General features: G+C 42.6%; 1 protein-coding gene across 1 annotated transcript in view; it reads right to left on the bottom strand.

Moving 5' to 3' along the window:
• The window catches only part of DNAI1 (dynein axonemal intermediate chain 1), an 803,770-nt gene that overhangs the window by 520,970 nt on the left and 263,766 nt on the right, over positions 1 to 19,034 (bottom strand). The window contains exon 15 of the mRNA XM_053700976.1: positions 16,885 to 16,972. Within this exon, the coding sequence (XP_053556951.1) occupies positions 16,885 to 16,972 (88 nt within the window). The remainder of the gene's footprint in view (positions 1 to 16,884; positions 16,973 to 19,034) is intronic.

Here is a 19,034-nt window from a genome sequence, read left to right as displayed (position 1 = left end):
GTATAGGCTGTACCGCTCACTTTTTGGCCTCTCAGGCAGACTCGTAATACCGGCGCTGTGGAAGTCCCATTGACAAAAGACTTTACGCAAATTGCGTAAGTTAATTTGCGTTAAGGCCAAAAAAGTGTGCGGTGCCCCTAAACCTTCAAGACTCGAAATACCAGCGGTAGTGAAAAAGCAGTGTTATGAGGCTTAACGCTGCTTTTTCACTCATACCGCAAAACTTGTAATCTAGCCGATAATTATTATACACTTTTTGAAAATAAAATGATGTTTATTAGTAATCATAATAAACCTATAAAACATGAAATTCAGGCAATGGTATTGTTTCATTTATGACTGATATGTCAAGCGGCCAATCCGTATCAGCGACACTGTGTGTGTAGTTTTTGGGTTCGTTATAATGGTAAGAATTTATTTTTGTTATTTATAGTATATTTATGACATAATGTTGCATTGACATATAACCTGGTCCATGTGGGCACATCAGGGTTTTTGTTGCCCATTGTTAGTAAAAGCGTGTGTATGCGTATTTGTAGATCAGAATAGAATATTCAATGTATCATTAGCATACGTGTGAGCCCCCCTAGCAGCGACCAGCCCTCCATATAAAAAGTATGTGCATATTCCGCAACACTAAATGCATTGCTAAAACTAAAGGGACATGAAATTCAAAATTAATCTTTCAAGGTTCAGATACAGCATATCATTTTAAGGTTTCAATTTACTTCTGTTATAAGATTTAATTCATTCTCTTGGTATCCTTTGTTGAAAAGCATACCTGGATAGGCTCATGAGTGTGCACTATATAGCAGCAGTGTCTGTAGCAATGTCATACATTATGAGCACTCTATAACACTGCTGCTATATAGTGCTTATTACAATTCCATGAGCCTACATAAAAATGTTCATAAGCATACTTAGGTAGACTTAGGGAATTGTATGAGTCTTGAGCACAATATAGCAGCAGTGCTATAGCAGGAGAAAGATAAATTCATTTATTTCATGGTGGTGAGAGTCTACGAGCCATCAAATGTAGTATTAAAGTCCAGTCCTACAGGAGGAGGCAAAACACCCCACACAAGAGTTTTAATCCCTCCCACTTTTCCATGATTCCCTAGTCGTACATATGGCCAAGAGAAAGAAAAGTAAAAGCAGTGTAAAATGTTAATACTTTGTTAACTCTGCGCTGGTATAAAACTATTAAGCAAGTGGGTTCCCCAACCTCCAATGATTGCAATAGAAAAAACATGGAAAGATACCAATACCCACAGCGCTATGACAACAGCTTAAAATAGATAACAAATAAAATGATTATGTTGCTTTGTCATAGGCACAATGACCACAGATATAATTGTAAATTTAAGTGATACTTTAATAAAAGTGATGACATAAAATAAAAAACATAAAAGTAAAATTACAATAAAAAGGACACAGTGTATATACGCTGATCAGACGTATAATAAAACTATGAGTAGTATCCAATAGGTCATCCATAGGTCATTGTGCCTATGATAAAAGCAACATAATCATTTTATTTGCTATCTATTTTAAGCTGTTGCCACAGCGCTGTGGGTATTGGTATCTTTCAAATTGTTAATGCTGCCAACTACAAAAACAAGGGTGGGTCTCGGACTCTCGCCACCTTGGAAGCAATTAATTTAATCAGCTCAGCATACATTTTTCTTTCTTTAGTAAGATGGTGAATCCAAAAGCTATCAGATGTGGCATCCTGTACCCAAGCTGTGAAGTCCATGAGACCACCATGAAATAGGGCAGGTAAAACAGGTAAGGCAGGTAGAGGTACTAAACAGGCACTGCGGCCTGCAGAACGTTTTCGCCATAAGCAGCCTCAGAAGAAACAAACATGGTAAAAGTATGTAAAGATGACTAAGTAGCTGCCTTACACATCTACTCAAAGGAACTTTCACTTCTAAAAGCCCAAGAGGTGGCAACTGCTCTGGTAGAATGAGTAGTAATTTGTTCAGGGGGAGACTTCCCAGTTACTAGGTATGCTCTGCAAATCAAAGCTTCTAGTCAAGCTGCCAAGGTGACTCCAGTAGCAACAGTCAATAAATGTCTTGCTGATCTCTTGGAATCCTGTGGATCTCTTGGATCTCTCCCAGAAAAACTACTTCATCGACTTTGCTTGGTACAAAATGCTGCAGTAAGTTATACTTTGCTCTTGAACAAGGTTCAATTATACCCCTAGAAAAACTCCAGGACTAGGACAATAAATGTTTCTCTTCATGGAAGGCCGGTAACCAACTTGTTCATTGTGTTTCCACCCACAAACAAAAAACAAAATGAATAGGGATCTCACTCCCTTTGAACATTTATGTAATCTCACTACTACCCCATGGCATATAATTTTAATAATCTATAAACTTTTGCTAATACCAGAAGGCTCAACCATCCTCTCACATGCATGGGGATGGTTCAAAGAGCTGGGCAAAGATATAGATCATAATAAAGATGAGTGTATCTGTGTAACCTCGGGTAACATTATCTTACAAGATTTTTTATATAAGCAGTAGATCTGTACAATGGGTTCTAATATCTATGGGATACCTATTCTTAATCCAGGACAGGGCACTGTGGAGGTGAAGCAGTATAATTGTAGGTGTTGGTTGCAAAATGGTAAAATGATGTATGACTCTTACATTCATATTTTTATATGTGTAATAGAGTTATGCTTGTTATTAAAGTGAATGTAAATTTTGATGCTAAAGTGCCCGGTTTTTAAAACTTCGATTAAAAACAGGGGCACTTTAATTCATAAAAATTTTCATTTTACTCCTGCTGTGAAAAAAAACTTACCTTTTAATCTTCACAGCAGCTCCAGCTTCCTCCACCTGTTTCAAAGCCTCTTCCTGGGTCTAAAATGAGGCATCGGCTTCCTCCAATCACAGCAGTGAATCAGACACTGAATCCCCCGGGGGGGAAGCTGTGATTGGAGAATGACCTATCAATCATTTCTGACATCAGAAATGGCTTGTGAGACCGGAGAAAGCTGGAGCTGCTGTGAAGTTTAAAAGGTAAGTATTTTGTCACAACAGGAGTGAAATGTAAATTTTTATGAATTAAAGTGCCCCTGTTTTTAATCAAAGTTTTAAAAACCGGGCACTTTAGCATCAAAATTTACATTCACTTTAACAAACAACCAGATCTACTGCTTATATAAAACATCTTGTAAGATAATGTTACCTGAGATTACACAGATACGGTCATCTATATTATGTATACTAATGCTATATTATATTATTTGGCATTAGAAAGAACTGAGTCATGAATCCACTTTTTAGTTATAAAGTTTTTTGTTTTTGTATAAGATATATATGCTTTTATTATATACGAATTATATGTATATAGTTTTTTTCTTGTAAATTGTGTTACTAGTTATTAGCAGTTAGAGGGTATTTGTATGAATTATTGACAAATTGGAAAAAGATGCTGAATAATGTGATTGGCTGTTAACAACAACTCCTAACTGCTAAATAGTCATGTGTGTCTAATGAAAAATCCGCTCTGAGAAAATGCCGCTTGGGCGTGAAACGCGTCAGCTGTGTACACTAAGTGTTGTGTTGTGTGTGCTGTGCCCTTATTTTGGATTTTTAACTTTGCATAATAATAAAGATTTTTTACTTTTCAAACTTGGAGTTCCTGATGCCTTAACCTTATCAAGCATGTTGTATGCTGTCACTTGAAATTTGTAGATTGCTTCTTACACTGTGCTGGGGAGAGTGTGCCATAGAGATGGGGCGGCATGGCTAAAGCTCACAAACCACATTTTGGGTGAATTCTTATACCGATTGAAGAGTAAGAGATGGAACATAGGGCACCAGTATTTATCTTAAATAGATTAGTCCCTAATCACGCAGCACTTTGTAGGATAGCAGGCCTATCTTAAACATGATCCGTTTTATTGGTAGTTGGGTGCAGAGTATGGATGTCACATGGCACAAATTTGACTGGCTAGTTAGCAGCCTTGCTGCAGCATTTTTTTTTTATTTATCTTTTTTAACAAGCTCTATTGATTAAATACAATTCACATTCTTTGGTCAAATATTTATTTTACCGCTTGGGCATGAAACGCGTCAGCTGTGTACACTAAGTGTTGTGTGTGCTGTGCCCTTATTTTGGATTTTTAACTTTGCATAATAATAAAGATTTTTTACTTTTCAAACTTGGAGTTCCTGAGGTCTTAACCTTATCAAGCACGTTGAATGCTGTCACTTGAAATTTGTATCTTGTTGAACGGAGGTCGAGGGGGAACCTTGACAGGTAGAATGCAAGGCTAAAGCTGGTTGGACACGACCAACGTGAGTAGAGGATGTTCGCAGCAGTATCTACACGCTACAATGTGCGCATACGGTGAATGGAGAACACTCACAACATTCACGGCATAGGAATCTTCAAATGGAGAGAGTGAGCAGTTCTGGTATGTGGTGATACCGGCGGTAAGTTGTTTATTTTCCCTCTACAATTGTGACTTTATGTTGGATACACTGTTACTACAGAAGGGTTCATTTGATTATACAGGGGAAAGTACAAAGGCTGTTAAACCCGGTTGTTTTGCTCGACACGTCCCCTTCTTAAGATTTTATTTTTGCTGTACAAATATTTAATTTAACTTGCTAAAGACTTGCTAATATAAGAAGCCATCTATCTCGACATGTTTAGACAAAGACTCAAGACCTAGCCTTTTAACAAAAGCCTTTCAGGAATAGAATCAGTAACTTCTAACCCTCTTATGTAAATGTACCTTGTGAAAAGAGTCCAACCCGAAGTAAAGCGCTATATAATTTATTGTTATTATTATTATTATTAACAATAAGAATTTCTGAATTCTTTAGTGGCTTGAAGATAAAATTTCACGGCCCTTGTTACATAAAGTAATGAAGTAATCTCTCTGTAGTGTGGGACTACAATTCATTTCTTTAAGAAGAAAAAACTTATTTGTTCTTTAAATTGCTTTGACCTGATGAAAACAGGGGTTACATTTTCAGTAAATTGCCCTTCTAAGGGATCGTCCTACTACTTTAGCTGCACCAGTTTTCTCTATAAAGATTTAGAATAGGACAGGCAGGTATCTAAAATTAGATAGCAGCACAGAAATAAAGTATAGCAGGCACAGAAAGGGTTAACACCCCAGGAAAACATAGATATTGGAACAATTTAAGACTGAAGTCCATGTGAGGGAATCAGAAAAACATGGTTACATTCTTTTTACAGTGAATGTAAAGTTTCACGAATGAGTGCCCGGTTTTTAAAAAATTACTAAAAAAAGGGGCACTTTCATTCATGAAACTTTACATTTCACCGGTTTTGTTAAAATACTTACTTTTTCTTCTTGCAAGCCAGAGCAGCGATTCCCCCGACCGCCGCTTGTCTCTTCATACGTCAGCAATGACGAATCCGGCTTCCTCCAATCACGGCTTTCCCCCCCAGAGCAAACATTGCCCAAGGCAACGCCGTGATTAGAGGAAGCCGGATTCTTCATTGCTGACGTATGAAGAGACAAGCAGTGGGCAGGGGGAATCTCTGCTCCTATTTGCAAGAAGAAAAGGTATTTTAACAAATCAATGAAAGTGCCCCTATTATTAATAGTATTTTCAAAAACCGGGCACTCATTCATGAAAGTTTACCTTCCCTTTAAAACAAATAATGTACTTTAAAATACAAAAAAAAAATGACATTTTGATTTCATAAGGGGTTAAATAAATATACAAATATGCAAACAAGTGTTTACAACTCTAAGGCTCTGAGCAGAAATTGCAGTGTGTCAGCAAAGATGGCCGCCTTCTTTGGGCACAGTTTTGGAGGGAAAAAGGTAAACACCTGAGGTATGCACAGAAGAAGTTCAGAAACTTCTGAAAATGAGCTCCAGAAAGGTTGTGGGTTACCTGAGAAGGAGGAACAGAGCTCTGGTATGTGCAAAAACATGCACCGAAAACTTTAAAGAAACAGTACCTCAATTTTACTGTAAATGTGTAATCAAAAGTGCCTAAAACTGAATATAGTTTTATATGTAGGGTTGCCAGGTTTCCCAGTATTCAATTGGACAGTCCAATTGTTTAGCAAGATGTCCAGTAAAATTTTCACAAAAAAACTGGACACTTAAATGTCCAGTTGTTTTAAAGTCTCTGAGTGCTAGCAAAATGTTAAAGTCTCATATTCCTCAACACATTCCAAAATATGCAGCAGCAAGAGGTGAGGGGCAGTCAAGGGGGTCAAATCACTTCTGTTTATGTGTATTACTGGCACTACCTATTAACATGCCCAGTCACTAACATTGGAAAGTAATTTTGTGGAGGACAGCTGGCAGCCATAGTTCTGGTGCATGTAACTATGTCCCCGGGTTATGTGAATCATGTGTACATATTCATGCTAATAGCCTGTCCGCTATGTGAGTGCGAGTACCATCTAATCTGTCAGCACTCACTGTACTGTTCTTACCAAGCTGCAGGGGACCTGCTTCCATTAAAAGAGCCCATCCTGTGCAGTACACACTAACACAGGATCTATGGAAGGAGTACCAAGCTGCAAGTGACCTGCTTCCAATAGAAGAGCCCATCCTAAGCAGTACACACTAACACACAATCTACAGAACGAGTACCAAGCTGCAAGTGACTTGCTTCCATTAGAAGAGCCCATCCTGTGTAGTACACACTAACACAGGATCTACGGAAGGAGTACCAAGCTGCAAGTGACTTGCTTCCATTAGAAGAGCCCATCCTGTGTAGTACACACTAACACAGGATCTACGGAAGGAGTACCAAGCTGCAAGTGACCTGCTTCCTGTATAAGAGCCCATCCTGTGCAGTACACACTAACACACGATCTACAGAACGAGTACCAAGCTGCAAGTGACTTGCTTCCATTGGAAGAGCCCATCCTGTGTAGTACACACTAACACAGGATCTACGGAAGGAGTACCAAGCTGCAAGTGACTTGCTTCCATTAGAAGAGCCCATCCTGTGTAGTACACACTAACACAGGATCTACGGAAGGAGTACCAAGCTGCAAGTGACCTGCTTCCTGTAGAAGAGCCCATCCTGTGTAGTACATACTAACACACGATCTACAGAACGAGTACCAAGCTGCAAGTGACCTGCTTCCTGTATAAGAGCCCATCCTAAGCAGTACACACTAACACACGATCTACAGAACGAGTACCAAGCTGCAAGTGACCTGCTTCCAGTAGAAGAGCCCATCCTGTGTAGTACACACTAACACACAATCTAAGGAAGGAGTACCAAGCTGCAAGTGACCTGCTTCCATTAGAAGAGTCCATCCTGTGTAGTACACACTAACACAGGATCTATGGAAAGAGTATCAAGCTGCAAGTGACTTGCTTCCATTAGAAGAGTTCATCCTGTGCAGTACACACTAACACAGGATCTACTGAAGGAGTACCAAGCTGCAAGTGACCTGCTTCCTGTATAAGAGCCCATCCTGTGTAGTACACACTAACACACGATCTACAGAATGAGTACCAAGCTGCAAGTGACCTGCTTCCAGTAGAAGAGCCCATCCTGTGTAGTACACACTAACACACAATCTAAGGAAGGAGTACCAAGCTGCAAGTGACCTGCTTCCATTAGAAGAGTCCATCCTGTGTAATACACACTAACACAGGATCTATGGAAAGAGTATCAAGCTGCAAGTGACTTGCTTCCATTAGAAGAGTTCATCCTGTGTAATACACACTAACACAGGATCTACGGAAGGAGTACCAAGCTGCAGGCGACCTGCTTCCAATAGAAGAGCCCATCCTGTGTAGTACACACTAACACAGGATCTACGGAAGGAGTACCAAGCTGCAGGGGACCTGCTTCCTGTAGAAGAGTCCATGCTGTGTAGTACACACTAACACAGGATCAACGGAAGGAGTATCAAGCTGCAGGGGACCTGCTTCCATTAGAAGAGCCCATCCTGTGTAGTACACACTAACACAGGATCTACGGAAGGAGTACCAAGCTGCAGGAGCTTCCATTAGAAGAGCCCATCCTGTGTAGTACACACTAACAAAGAATCTACGGAAGGCGTACAAAGCTGCAAGTTACCTGCTTCCATTAGAAGAGTCCATCCTGTGTAGTACACACTAACACAGGATCTAAGGAAGGAGTACCAAGCTGCAAGTGACCTGCTTCCATTAGAAGAGCCCATCCTCTGTAGTACACACTAACACAGGATCTACTGAAGGAGTACCAAGCTGCAAGTGACCTGCTTCCATTAGAAGAGCCCATCCTGTGCAGTACACACTAACACAGGACCTACGGAAGGAGTACCAAGCTACAAGTGACCTGCTTCCATTAGAAGAGCCCATCCTGTGCAGTACACACTAACACAGGATCTACGGAAGGAGTACCAAGCTGCAGGGGACCTGCTTCCATTAGAAGAGCTCATCCTGTGTAGTACACACTAACACACGATCTACGGAAGGAGTACCAAGCTGCAAGTAACCTGCTTCCATTAGAAGAGCCCATCCTGTGAAGTACACACTAACACAGGACCTACGGAAGGGGTACCAAGCTGCAAGTGACCTGCTTCCATTAGAAGAGCCCATCCTGTGAAGTACACACTAACACAGGATCTACGGAAGGAGTACCAAGCTGCAAGTGACCTGCTTCCTGTAGAAGAGTCCATCCTGTGTAGTACACACTAAAACACGATCTACGGAAGGAGTTCCAAGCTGCAAGTGACCTGCTTCACGTAGAAGAGCCCATCCTGTGTAGTACACACTAACACAGGATCTACAAAAGGAGTACCAAGCTGCAAGTGACCTGCTTCCTGTATAAGAGCCCATCCTGTGTAGTACACACTAACACAGGATCTACAGAAGGAGTACCAAGCTGCAAGTGACCTGCTTTCATTAGAAGAGCCCATCCTGTGTAGTACACACTAACACAGGATCTACAAAAGGAGTACCAAGCTGCAAGTGACCTGCTTCCTGTATAAGAGCCCATCCTGTGTAGTACACACTAACACAGGATCTACAGAAGGAGCACCAAGCTGCAAGTGACCTGCTTCCTATATAAGAGCCCATCCTGTGTAGTACACACTAACACAGGATCTACAAAAGGAGTACCAAGCTGCAAGTGACCTGCTTCCTGTAGAAGAGTCCATCCTGTGTAGTACACACTAAAACACGATCTACGGAAGGAGTACCAAGCTGCAAGTGACCTGCTTCCTTTATAAGAGCCCATCCTGTGTAGTACACACTAACACAGGATCTACAGAAGGAGTACCAAGCTGCAAGTGACCTGCTTCGAGTAGAAGACCCCATCCTGTGTAGTACACACTAACACAGGATCTACGGAAGGAGTACGAAGCTGCAGGGGACCTGCTTCCAGTAGAAGAACCCATCCTGTGTAGTTCACACTAACACAGGATCTACGGAAGGAGTACCAAGCTGCAAATGACCTGCTTCCAGTAGAAGAACCCATCCTGTGTAGTACACACTAACACAGGATCTACGGAAGGAGTACCAAGCTGCAGGGGACCTGCTTTCAATAGAAGAGTCCATCCTGTGTAGTACACACTAACACAGGATCTACAGAAGGAGTACCAAGCTACAGGAGCTTTCATTAGAAGAGCCCATCCTGTGTAGTACACACTAACACAGGATCTACGGAAGGAGTACCAAGCTGCAGGGGACCTGCTTCCTGTAGAAGAGTCCATCCTGTGTAGTACACACTAACACAAGATCAACGGAAGGAGTACCAAGCTACAGGAGCTTCCATTAGAAGAGCCCATCCTGTGTAGTACACACTAACACAGGATCTACGGAAGGAGTACCAAGCTGCAGGGGACCTGCTTCCAATAGAAGAGTCCATCCTGTGTAATACACACTAACAAAGGATCTACAGAAGGAGTACCAAGCTACAGGAGCTTCCATTAGAAGAGCCCATCCTGTGTAGTACACACTAACACAGGATCTACGGAAGGAGTACCAAGCTGCAGGGGACCTGCTTCCTGTAGAAGAGTCCATCCTGTGTAGTACACACTAACACAGGATCAACGGAAGGAGTATCAAGCTGCAGGGGACCTGCTTCTATTAGAAGAGCCCATCCTGTGTAGTACACACTAACACAGGATCTACGGAAAGAATACCAAACTGCAAGTGACCTGCTTCCAGTAGAAGAGCCCATCCTGTGTAGTACACACTAACACAGGATCTACGGAAGGAGTACCAAGCGGCAAGTGACCTGCTTCCAATAGAAGAGCCCATCATGTGTAGTACACACTAACACAGGATCTACGGAAGGAGTACCAAGCTATAAGTGACCTGCTTCCAGTAGAAGAGCCCATCCTGTGTAGTACACACTAACACAGGATCTATGGAAGGAGTACCAAGCTGCAGGGGACCTGCTTCCTGTAGAAGAGTCCATCCTGTGTAGTACACACTAACACAGGATCTACAGAAGGAGCACCAAGCTGCAGGGGACCTGCTTCCTGTAGAAGAGTCCATCCTGTGTAGTGCACACTAACACAGGATCAACTGAAGGAGTATCAAGCTGCAGGGGACCTGCGTCCATTAGAAGAGTCCATCCTGTGTAGTACACACTAACACAGGATCTACTGAAGGAGTACCAAGCTGCAAGTGACCTGCTTCCATTAGAAGAGCCCATCCTGTGTAGTACACACTAACACAGGATCTACGGAAGGAGTACAAAGCTGCAAGTGACCTGCTTCCATTAGAAGAGCCCATCCTGTGTAGAACACACTAACACAGGACCTACGGAAGGGGTACCAAGCTGCAAGTGACCTGCTTCCAGTAGAAGAGCCCATCCTGTGTAGTACACACTAACACAGGATCTACGGAAGGAGTACCAAGCTGCAAGTGACCTGCTTCCATTAGAAGAGCCCATCCTGTGTAGTACACACTAACACGGTATCTACGGAAGGAGTACCAAGCTGCAGGGGACCTGCTTCCAGTAGAAGAGCAAATCCTGTGTAGTACACACTAACACAGGATCTACGGAAGGTGTACCAAGCTGCAGGGGACCTGCTTCTATTAGAAGAGCCCATCCTGTGTAGTACACACTAACACAGGATCTACGGAAGGAGTATCAAGCTGCAAGTGACCTGCTTCCATTAGAAGAGCCCATTCTGTGTAGTACACACTAACACAGGATCTATGGAAGGAGTACCAAGCTGCAAGTGACCTGCTTCCATTAGAAGAGCCCATTCTGTGTAGTACACACTAACACACGATCTAAAGAAGGAGTACCAAGCTGCAAGTGACCAGCTTCCATTAGAAGAGCCCATCCTGTGTAGTACACACTAACACAGGATCTACGGAAGGAGTACCAAGCTGCAAGTGACCTGCTTCCAGTAGAAGAGCAAATCCTGTGTAGTACACACTAACACAGGATCTACGGAAGGAGTACCAAGCTGCAGGGGACCTGCTTCCATTAGAAGAGCCCATCCTGTGTAGTACACACTAACACGGTATCTACGGAAGGAGTACCAAGCTGCAAGTGACCTGCTTCCAGTAGAAGACCCCATCCTGTGTAGTACACACTAACACAGGATCTACGGAAGGAGTACCAAGCTGCAGGGGACCTGCTTCCAGTAGAAGAACCCATCCTGTGTAGTTCACACTAACACAGGATCTACGGAAGGAGTACCAAGCTGCAAATGACCTGCTTCCAGTAGAAGAACCCATCCTGTGTAGTACACACTAACACAGGATCTATGGAAGGAGTACCAAGCTGCAGGGGACCTGCTTCCAATAGAAGAGCCCATCCTGTGTAGTACACACTAACACAGGATCTACAGAAGGAGTACCAAGCTACAGGAGCTTCCATTAGAAGAGCCCATCCTGTGTAGTACACACTAACACAGGATCTACGGAAGGAGTACCAAGCTGCAGGGGACCTGCTTCCTGTAGAAGAGTCCATCCTGTGTAGTACACACTAACACAGGATCAACGTAAGGAGTATCAAGCTGCAGGGGACCTGCTTCTATTAGAAGAGCCCATCCTGTGTAGTACACACTAACACAGGATCTACGGAAGGAGTACCAAGCTGCAAGTGACCTGCTTCCATTAGAAGAGCCCATTCTGTGTAGTACACACTAACACAGGATCTATGGAAGGAGTACCAAGCTGCAGGGGACCTGCTTCCATTAGAAGAGCCCATTCTGTGTAGTACACACTAACACACAATCTAAAGAAGGAGTACCAAGCTGCAAGTGACCTGCTTCCATTAGAAGAGCCCATCCTGTGTAGTACACACTAACACAGGATCTACGGAAGGAGTACCAAGCTGCAAGTGACCTGCTTCCAGTAGAAGAGCAAATCCTGTGTAGTACACACTAACACAGGATCAACGGAAGGAGTATCAAGCTGCAGGGGACCTGCTTCCATTAGGAGAGCCCCTCTTGTGTAGTACACACTAACACATGATCTACGGAAGGAGTAACAAGCTGCAAGTGACCTGCTTCCATTAGAAGAGCCCATCCTGTGTAGTATACACTAACACAGGATCTACGGAAGGAGTACCAAGCTGCAGGGGACCTGCTTCCAATAGAAGAGCCCATCCTGTGTAGTACACACTAACACAGGATCTACGGAAGGAGTACCAAGCTGCAGGGGACCTGCTTCCTGTAGAAGAGTCCACCTTGTGTAGTACACACTAACACAGGATCAACGGAAGGAGTATCAAGCTGCAGGGGACCTGCTTCCATTTGGAAAGCCCATCCTGTGTAGTACACACTAACACATGATCTACGGAAGGAGTACCAAGCTACAGGAGCTTCCATTAGAAGAGCCCATCCTGTGTAGTACACACTAACAAAGAATCTACGGAAGGATTACCAAGCTGCAGGGGAACTGCTTCTAGTAGAAGAGCCCATCCTGTGTAGTACACACGAACACAGGATCTACGGAAGGAGTACCAAGCTGCAAGTGACTTGCTTCCTGTAGAAGAGTCCATCCTGTGAAGTACACACTAACACAGGATCTACGGAAGGAGTACCAAGCTGCAGGGGACCTGCTTCCTGTAGAAGAGTCCATCCTGTGTAGTACACACTAACACAGGATCAACGGAAGGAGTATCAAGCTGCAGGGGACCTGCTTCCATTATAAGAGCCCATCCTGTGTAGTACACACTAACACAGGATCTACTGAAGGAGTACCAAGCTGCAAGTGACCTGCTTCCATTAGAAGAGCCCATCTTGTGTAGTACACACTAACACAGGACCTACGGAAGGGGTACCAAGCTGCAAGTGACCTGCTTCCAGTAGAAGAGCCCATCCTGTGTAGTACACACTAACACAGGATCTACGGAAGGAGTACCAAGCTGCAAGTGACCTGCTTCCAGTAGAAGAGCCCATCCTGTGTAGTACACACTAACACAGGATCTACTGAAGGAGTACCAAGCTGCAAGTGACCTGCTTCCATTAGAAGAGCCCATCTTGTGTAGTACACACTAACACAGGACCTACGGAAGGGGTACCAAGCTGCAAGTGACCTGCTTCCAGTAGAAGAGCCCATCCTGTGTAGTACACACTAACACAGGATCTACGGAAGGAGTACCAAGCTGCAAGTGACCTGCTTCCAGTAGAAGAGCCCATCCTGTGTAGTACACACTAACACAGGATCTACAAAAGGAGTACCAAGCTGCAAGTGACCTGCTTCCTGTATAAGAGCCCATCCTGTGTAGTACACACTAACACAGGATCTACAGAAGGAGTACCAAGCTGCAAGTGACCTGCTTTCATTAGAAGAGCCCATACTGTGTAGTACACACTAACACAGGATCTACAGAAGGAGCACCAAGTTGCAAGTGACCTGTTTTCATTAGAAGAGCCCATCCTGTGTAGTACACACTAACACAGGATCTACGGAAAGAATACCACACTGCAAGTGACCTGCTTCCAGTAGAAGAGCCCATCCTTTGTAGTACACACTAACACAGGATCTACGGAAGGAGTACCAAGCTGCAAGTGACCTGCTTTCATTAGAAGAGCCCATCCTGTGTAGTACACACTAGCACAGGATCTACGGAAAGAATACCACACTGCAAGTGACCTGCTTCCAGTAGAAGAGCCCATCCTTTGTAGTACACACTAACACAGGATCTACGGAAGGAGTACCAAGCGGCAAGTGACCTGCTTCCATTAGAAGAGCCCATCATGTGTAGTACACACTAACACAGGATCTACGGAAGGAGTACCAAGCTGCAAGTGACCTGCTTCCAATAGAAGAGCCCATCCTGTGTAGTACACACTAACAGAGGATCTACGGAAGGAGTACCAAGCTGCAAGTGACCTGCTTCTAATAGAAGAGCCCATCCTGTGTAGTACACACTAACACAGGATCTACGGAAGGGGTACCAATCTGCAAGTGACCTGCTTCCAATAGAAGAGCCCATCCTGTGTAGTACACACTAACACAGGATCTATGGAAGGAGTACCAAGCTGCAGGGGACCTGCTTCCTTTAGAAGAGTCCATCCTGTGTAGTACACACTAACACAGGATCTACGGAAGGAGCACCAAGCTGCAGGGGACCTGCTTCCTGTAGAAGAGTCCATCCTGTGTAGTACACACTAACACAGGATCTATGGAAGGAGTACCAAGCTGCAAGTGACCTGCTTGCTGTAGAAGAGTCCATCCTGTGTAGTACACACTAACACAGGATCTACGGAAGGAGTACCAAGCTGCAGGGGACCTGCTTCCTGTAGAAGAGTCCATCCTGTGTAGTACACACTAACACAGGATCAACGGAAGGAGTACCAAGCGGCAAGTGACCTGCTTCCATTAGAAGAGCCCATCATGTGTAGTACACACTAACACAGGATCTACGGAAGGAGTACCAAGCTGTAGGTGACCTGCTTCCAATAGAAGAGCCCATCATGTGTAGTACACACTAACACAGGATCTACGGAAGGAGTACCAAGCTGCAAGTGACCTGCTTCCAGTAGAAGAGCCCATCCTGTGTAGTACACACTAACACAGGATCTACGGAAGGAGTACCAAGCTGCAAGTGACCTGCTTCCAATAGAAGAGTCCATCCTGTGTAGTACACACTAACACAGGATCTACGGAAGGGGTACCAAGCTGCAAGTGACCTGCTTCCAATAGAAGAGCCCATCCTGTGTAGTACACACTAACACAGGATCTATGGAAGGAGTACCAAGCTGCAGGGGACCTGCTTCCTTTAGAAGAGTCCATCCTGTGTAGTGCACACTAACACAGGATCTACGGAAGGAGCACCAAGCTGCAGGGGACCTGCTTCCTGTAGAAGAGTCCATCCTGTGTAGTACACACTAACACAGGACCTACGGAAGGAGTACCAAGCTGCAAGTGGCCTGCTTCCTGTAGAAGAGTCCATCCTGTGTAGTACACACTAACACAGGATCTACGGAAGGAGTACCAATCTGCAGGGGACCTGCTTCTATTAGAAGAGCCCATCCTGTGTAGTACACACTAACACAGGATCTACGGAAGAAGTACCAAGCTATAAGTGACCTGCTTCCTTTAGAAGAGCCCATCCTGTGTAGTACACACTAACACAGGATCTACGGAAGGAGTACCAAGCTGCAAGTGACCTGCTTCCTGTAGAAGAGCACTTAAAGTGTAGTACACACTAACACACAATCTAAGGAAGCAATACGCAGATTCACCAGCAGGACGAGGCTGCAGAACCAATCCCAGTGGCATCTGTGGCAGTCAAGTGACAAACTCCCCTGGAAGAATTACTCTTACTGCCAATGTACTCTATTACACCTCTCTGCCCTGTTCCCGGCTCTCTGAAGGGGATATCGGGTCTCACATTGGTCTTGGAACCCCTTTTAATCAACATGAAGATCAGCACTTCAGGTTTCTCCATCATCCTTGCTGAAGGGAAGAAATGAATAAGGAATCATGGGAAAATGGAATGGATTAAAGCTCTGTTGTGTGGGGTGTTTTGCCTCCACTTGTAGGACTAGACTTTAATACCATATGTGATGGCTCGTGGACTGTCACTATCTTTCTTAAAGAAATGACATGCTGTATCTGAATAAAAAAAGCCTGATTTTGTCTTTAGTGTCCCTTTAATTACACAAACATTTCCTCACAAGTTAAGACTGTAGAAAGGAGAAGCATGGTGGTCAATAAGTAAATTTAGCACAGTGCAAGACAGAGTTTTGTGTCTCTTCCTCTTTTTAAAGGATTAGAAAAGTCAGTTTCAAAATAACATTGCAAAAAACACACGGATTGTTTTAAATATGCAAGAATATCAACTTACTTCTAATTCAAAATGAAGCTTCTAATATGTATAAAACATATATAATATTCTTTAATGTGACGTCTTCAAAGACAGCCCACAAGTAAGTCCGACGCATTCTGTAAAACTCCCATCTATGCCCTAAAATTATAATATTTAAATTAACCCTGTGCACACACCTAACTCACGTGCAGTTGTTCTATACGGCTCACGTTAGCGCACTGCTATCTTTGAAGACTTTTGCCAGATCTTCTGAAGATCTTAGTGCCTGCGTAATGTTTACATGCCGAACTGACTCTGAAAGAACTGCGGCCACGTAACCGCTTTCATAGTGATGTAGGCAAAGAGATCCTCGTCCAACTGTGCATGTGTTAGACTAACATTCAGAGTGTATGCGTGATTACGTCATCGATAGAACCCAGGATGTCCACCCTGATTGGATAATGTAAATTAGCCTCATTGTAGGTTTGGAAATACACTCACTTTTGACATTAGATAGCATGGAAACAAACAGGAGTTGAAAATAGAAGGTATTGGATCAAAGTTCTATTATATGACACGTAAGCAATTAAATAATTATGCATTTTGCCCTTCCTATCCCTTTAATGGCAGACAAGTCCAGTACATTAATTAGCAGCTCTGGAGGGCAGAGGCCACTTACCATGTGTGTGCAGCTGGGGCCCCTCTACTCCGTTTCCCATGGAACCCTTTACTGACAGCTTGATGATGTCCGTGTGAATCAGCTCATTCTGCGGAGAAGCATTCGGTTACTCTAACAAGTGAGGATAAAGACCAGAACAGCTTGGCACAATTTGCAGCCCATTCAGAGGTCTGCTGCCAACATGCCAGTGCCAACAAAAGGTTTTATTTTATTATACAAAACATAAATCTGACTTTCAGTAAATCCAGCTCTCTGTTTATCTAATACATAGTTTTATTTTTAATCTTTACTTTTAGCCTGGAAAACCATCAACTTGCAAAGTATTTTACTAAAGCATATTATGATCACAAATGTATTTCAGAAAGCATGAGGGTATTGGGTTGTCTCAGCACCTCAACACTAAATAAAAACATTCTTTACAGACATTTATTTCACATTTATATACAATACATCGTGCTTGATCACTATTCCAATCAGTTTGATTTGCGCACATAAACGTATGTCAGCTTTGTTTTTTATCAGTTTGCAAAAGTTTGAAAAAAATGTTTGAATTAGAAATAATATAAAAGTAAAATCTAGTTAGAAAAAAAGGTAGCAGGGGTATCGAGGGACTTTCATGTGGATTCACAGACCTTCATGGAAGCAAAACATACCTGGTTAAACTAATTCATTCAAAGCTGAAAATGACTGTGTCGTGTGAGTACATAGGTTATCTTTACTTAAAGTGATGGAAATAATTTATATACTTTCATAAGCCTGATTTATAAATATATCTGATAAACAGTCGCTAACTTTATTTCATAAAAAAATCAATAGAATTTTATCATCTTTGATTGTTACCATTGTATTGCGGCATTCCATTCACTCCACCCCCCCTTGTTCGTGCTTTATGCAGTGTCGTTGTAGAGTAGTCCCACGTGAACGCATGCGCAAAAGAGCTCTTTTTTTGTTCTACCTACAAACGTGACAGAATGCCACGAATGTGATTGGATAGCTGAGATAGCTGACTGGCGGGGCTGCCAGGGCGCACATTACAATCAGAGCCATTTGATTTAGTTTACATAAATAAAAGGTATTATTAACATTTTTGTTGAATTAACACCTACTTATTTTTATAGTTGATTGACAATAGTCAGACTATTTGAATTCACCATCACTTTAACCATTATTAACAAGTTGCCATGTGTGTAATTAATAATTTGATATTATTTTGAGTCATTTTATACTTAAAATGTTTAAAGCAAAAAAAAAGTAAAGTGGAATTATGAAAGATTACTTACAAGATTATACATAATTAGTGTTCAAGTTACATTTCTTAACGTGTGATTTGCATTATATTTGTAACTTTTTATCAAACAAGAAAACGTGGGTTTATTAACATGTTAGCTGTGCAGGAACATATGCAAAGAAAAAAAAATCTGTGCAACTTAAAAAAAGTCCTTTGAAAAGATGCAGGGAACATATTTTATTACTGATTGGAATTATATTCCTGAATAAAATAGTTATTTATGACAAACTACTAACACCCCATATGATGGAATTTATAGAGATTAGGAAAGCAAAGTCGTTGATACAATTACCATTTTGCAGAGCATCATTAGTTACAGCAAAACCATTAATGGTATCTTGCTATAGTCTTCTATGTTTTGGTTAAATATATTTAGTTAAAGGTATAAGTGTTTCTTGTCCACACGTCTGTCCTGGAGACAGAGGCAATAGGGCAAACACTACACTATAGATGTACCATTACTGGGGTAAATGTATTGTGCAGCAGTTGCACTTGGCATTGTCATCTCCACAGCAGAAGCAGTGGAGGAGAGTTCTGCTATAGCCCCTTGTATGCCAGATATGGCCTCTTATCACCCTCATACCAACTGTACCCTGGTATCTGCTCCTTCACAACTGCTGACCTTTATTACAAATTCAGCCTCTCCTGCCTTCTCTTGATTCAGGGTCATTAAACACCTCTTGCGTCTATACAAAGTCGTGCTTTGTCCCACGCTCCTAACGAAATCTGTAAGCTGTTTTTTTATAATATGCTGAAAACTGCCTTAACTATCTAGTTGGTTTGCAGCATTTGCGTCTAGGCATCTCTAGGGAGTGTCGGACAAGAATAATTTCTTCACAAAAGCAAAAGGTGTTAAACGTTA

This window comes from Bombina bombina, chromosome 2, assembly GCF_027579735.1.
Source record: "Bombina bombina isolate aBomBom1 chromosome 2, aBomBom1.pri, whole genome shotgun sequence".
In the NCBI taxonomy this organism is placed as follows: Eukaryota; Metazoa; Chordata; class Amphibia; order Anura; family Bombinatoridae; genus Bombina; species Bombina bombina.
The sequence above is the reverse complement of the archived record's forward strand: the minus strand, read 5'-3'. Positions and strand labels throughout refer to the sequence as shown.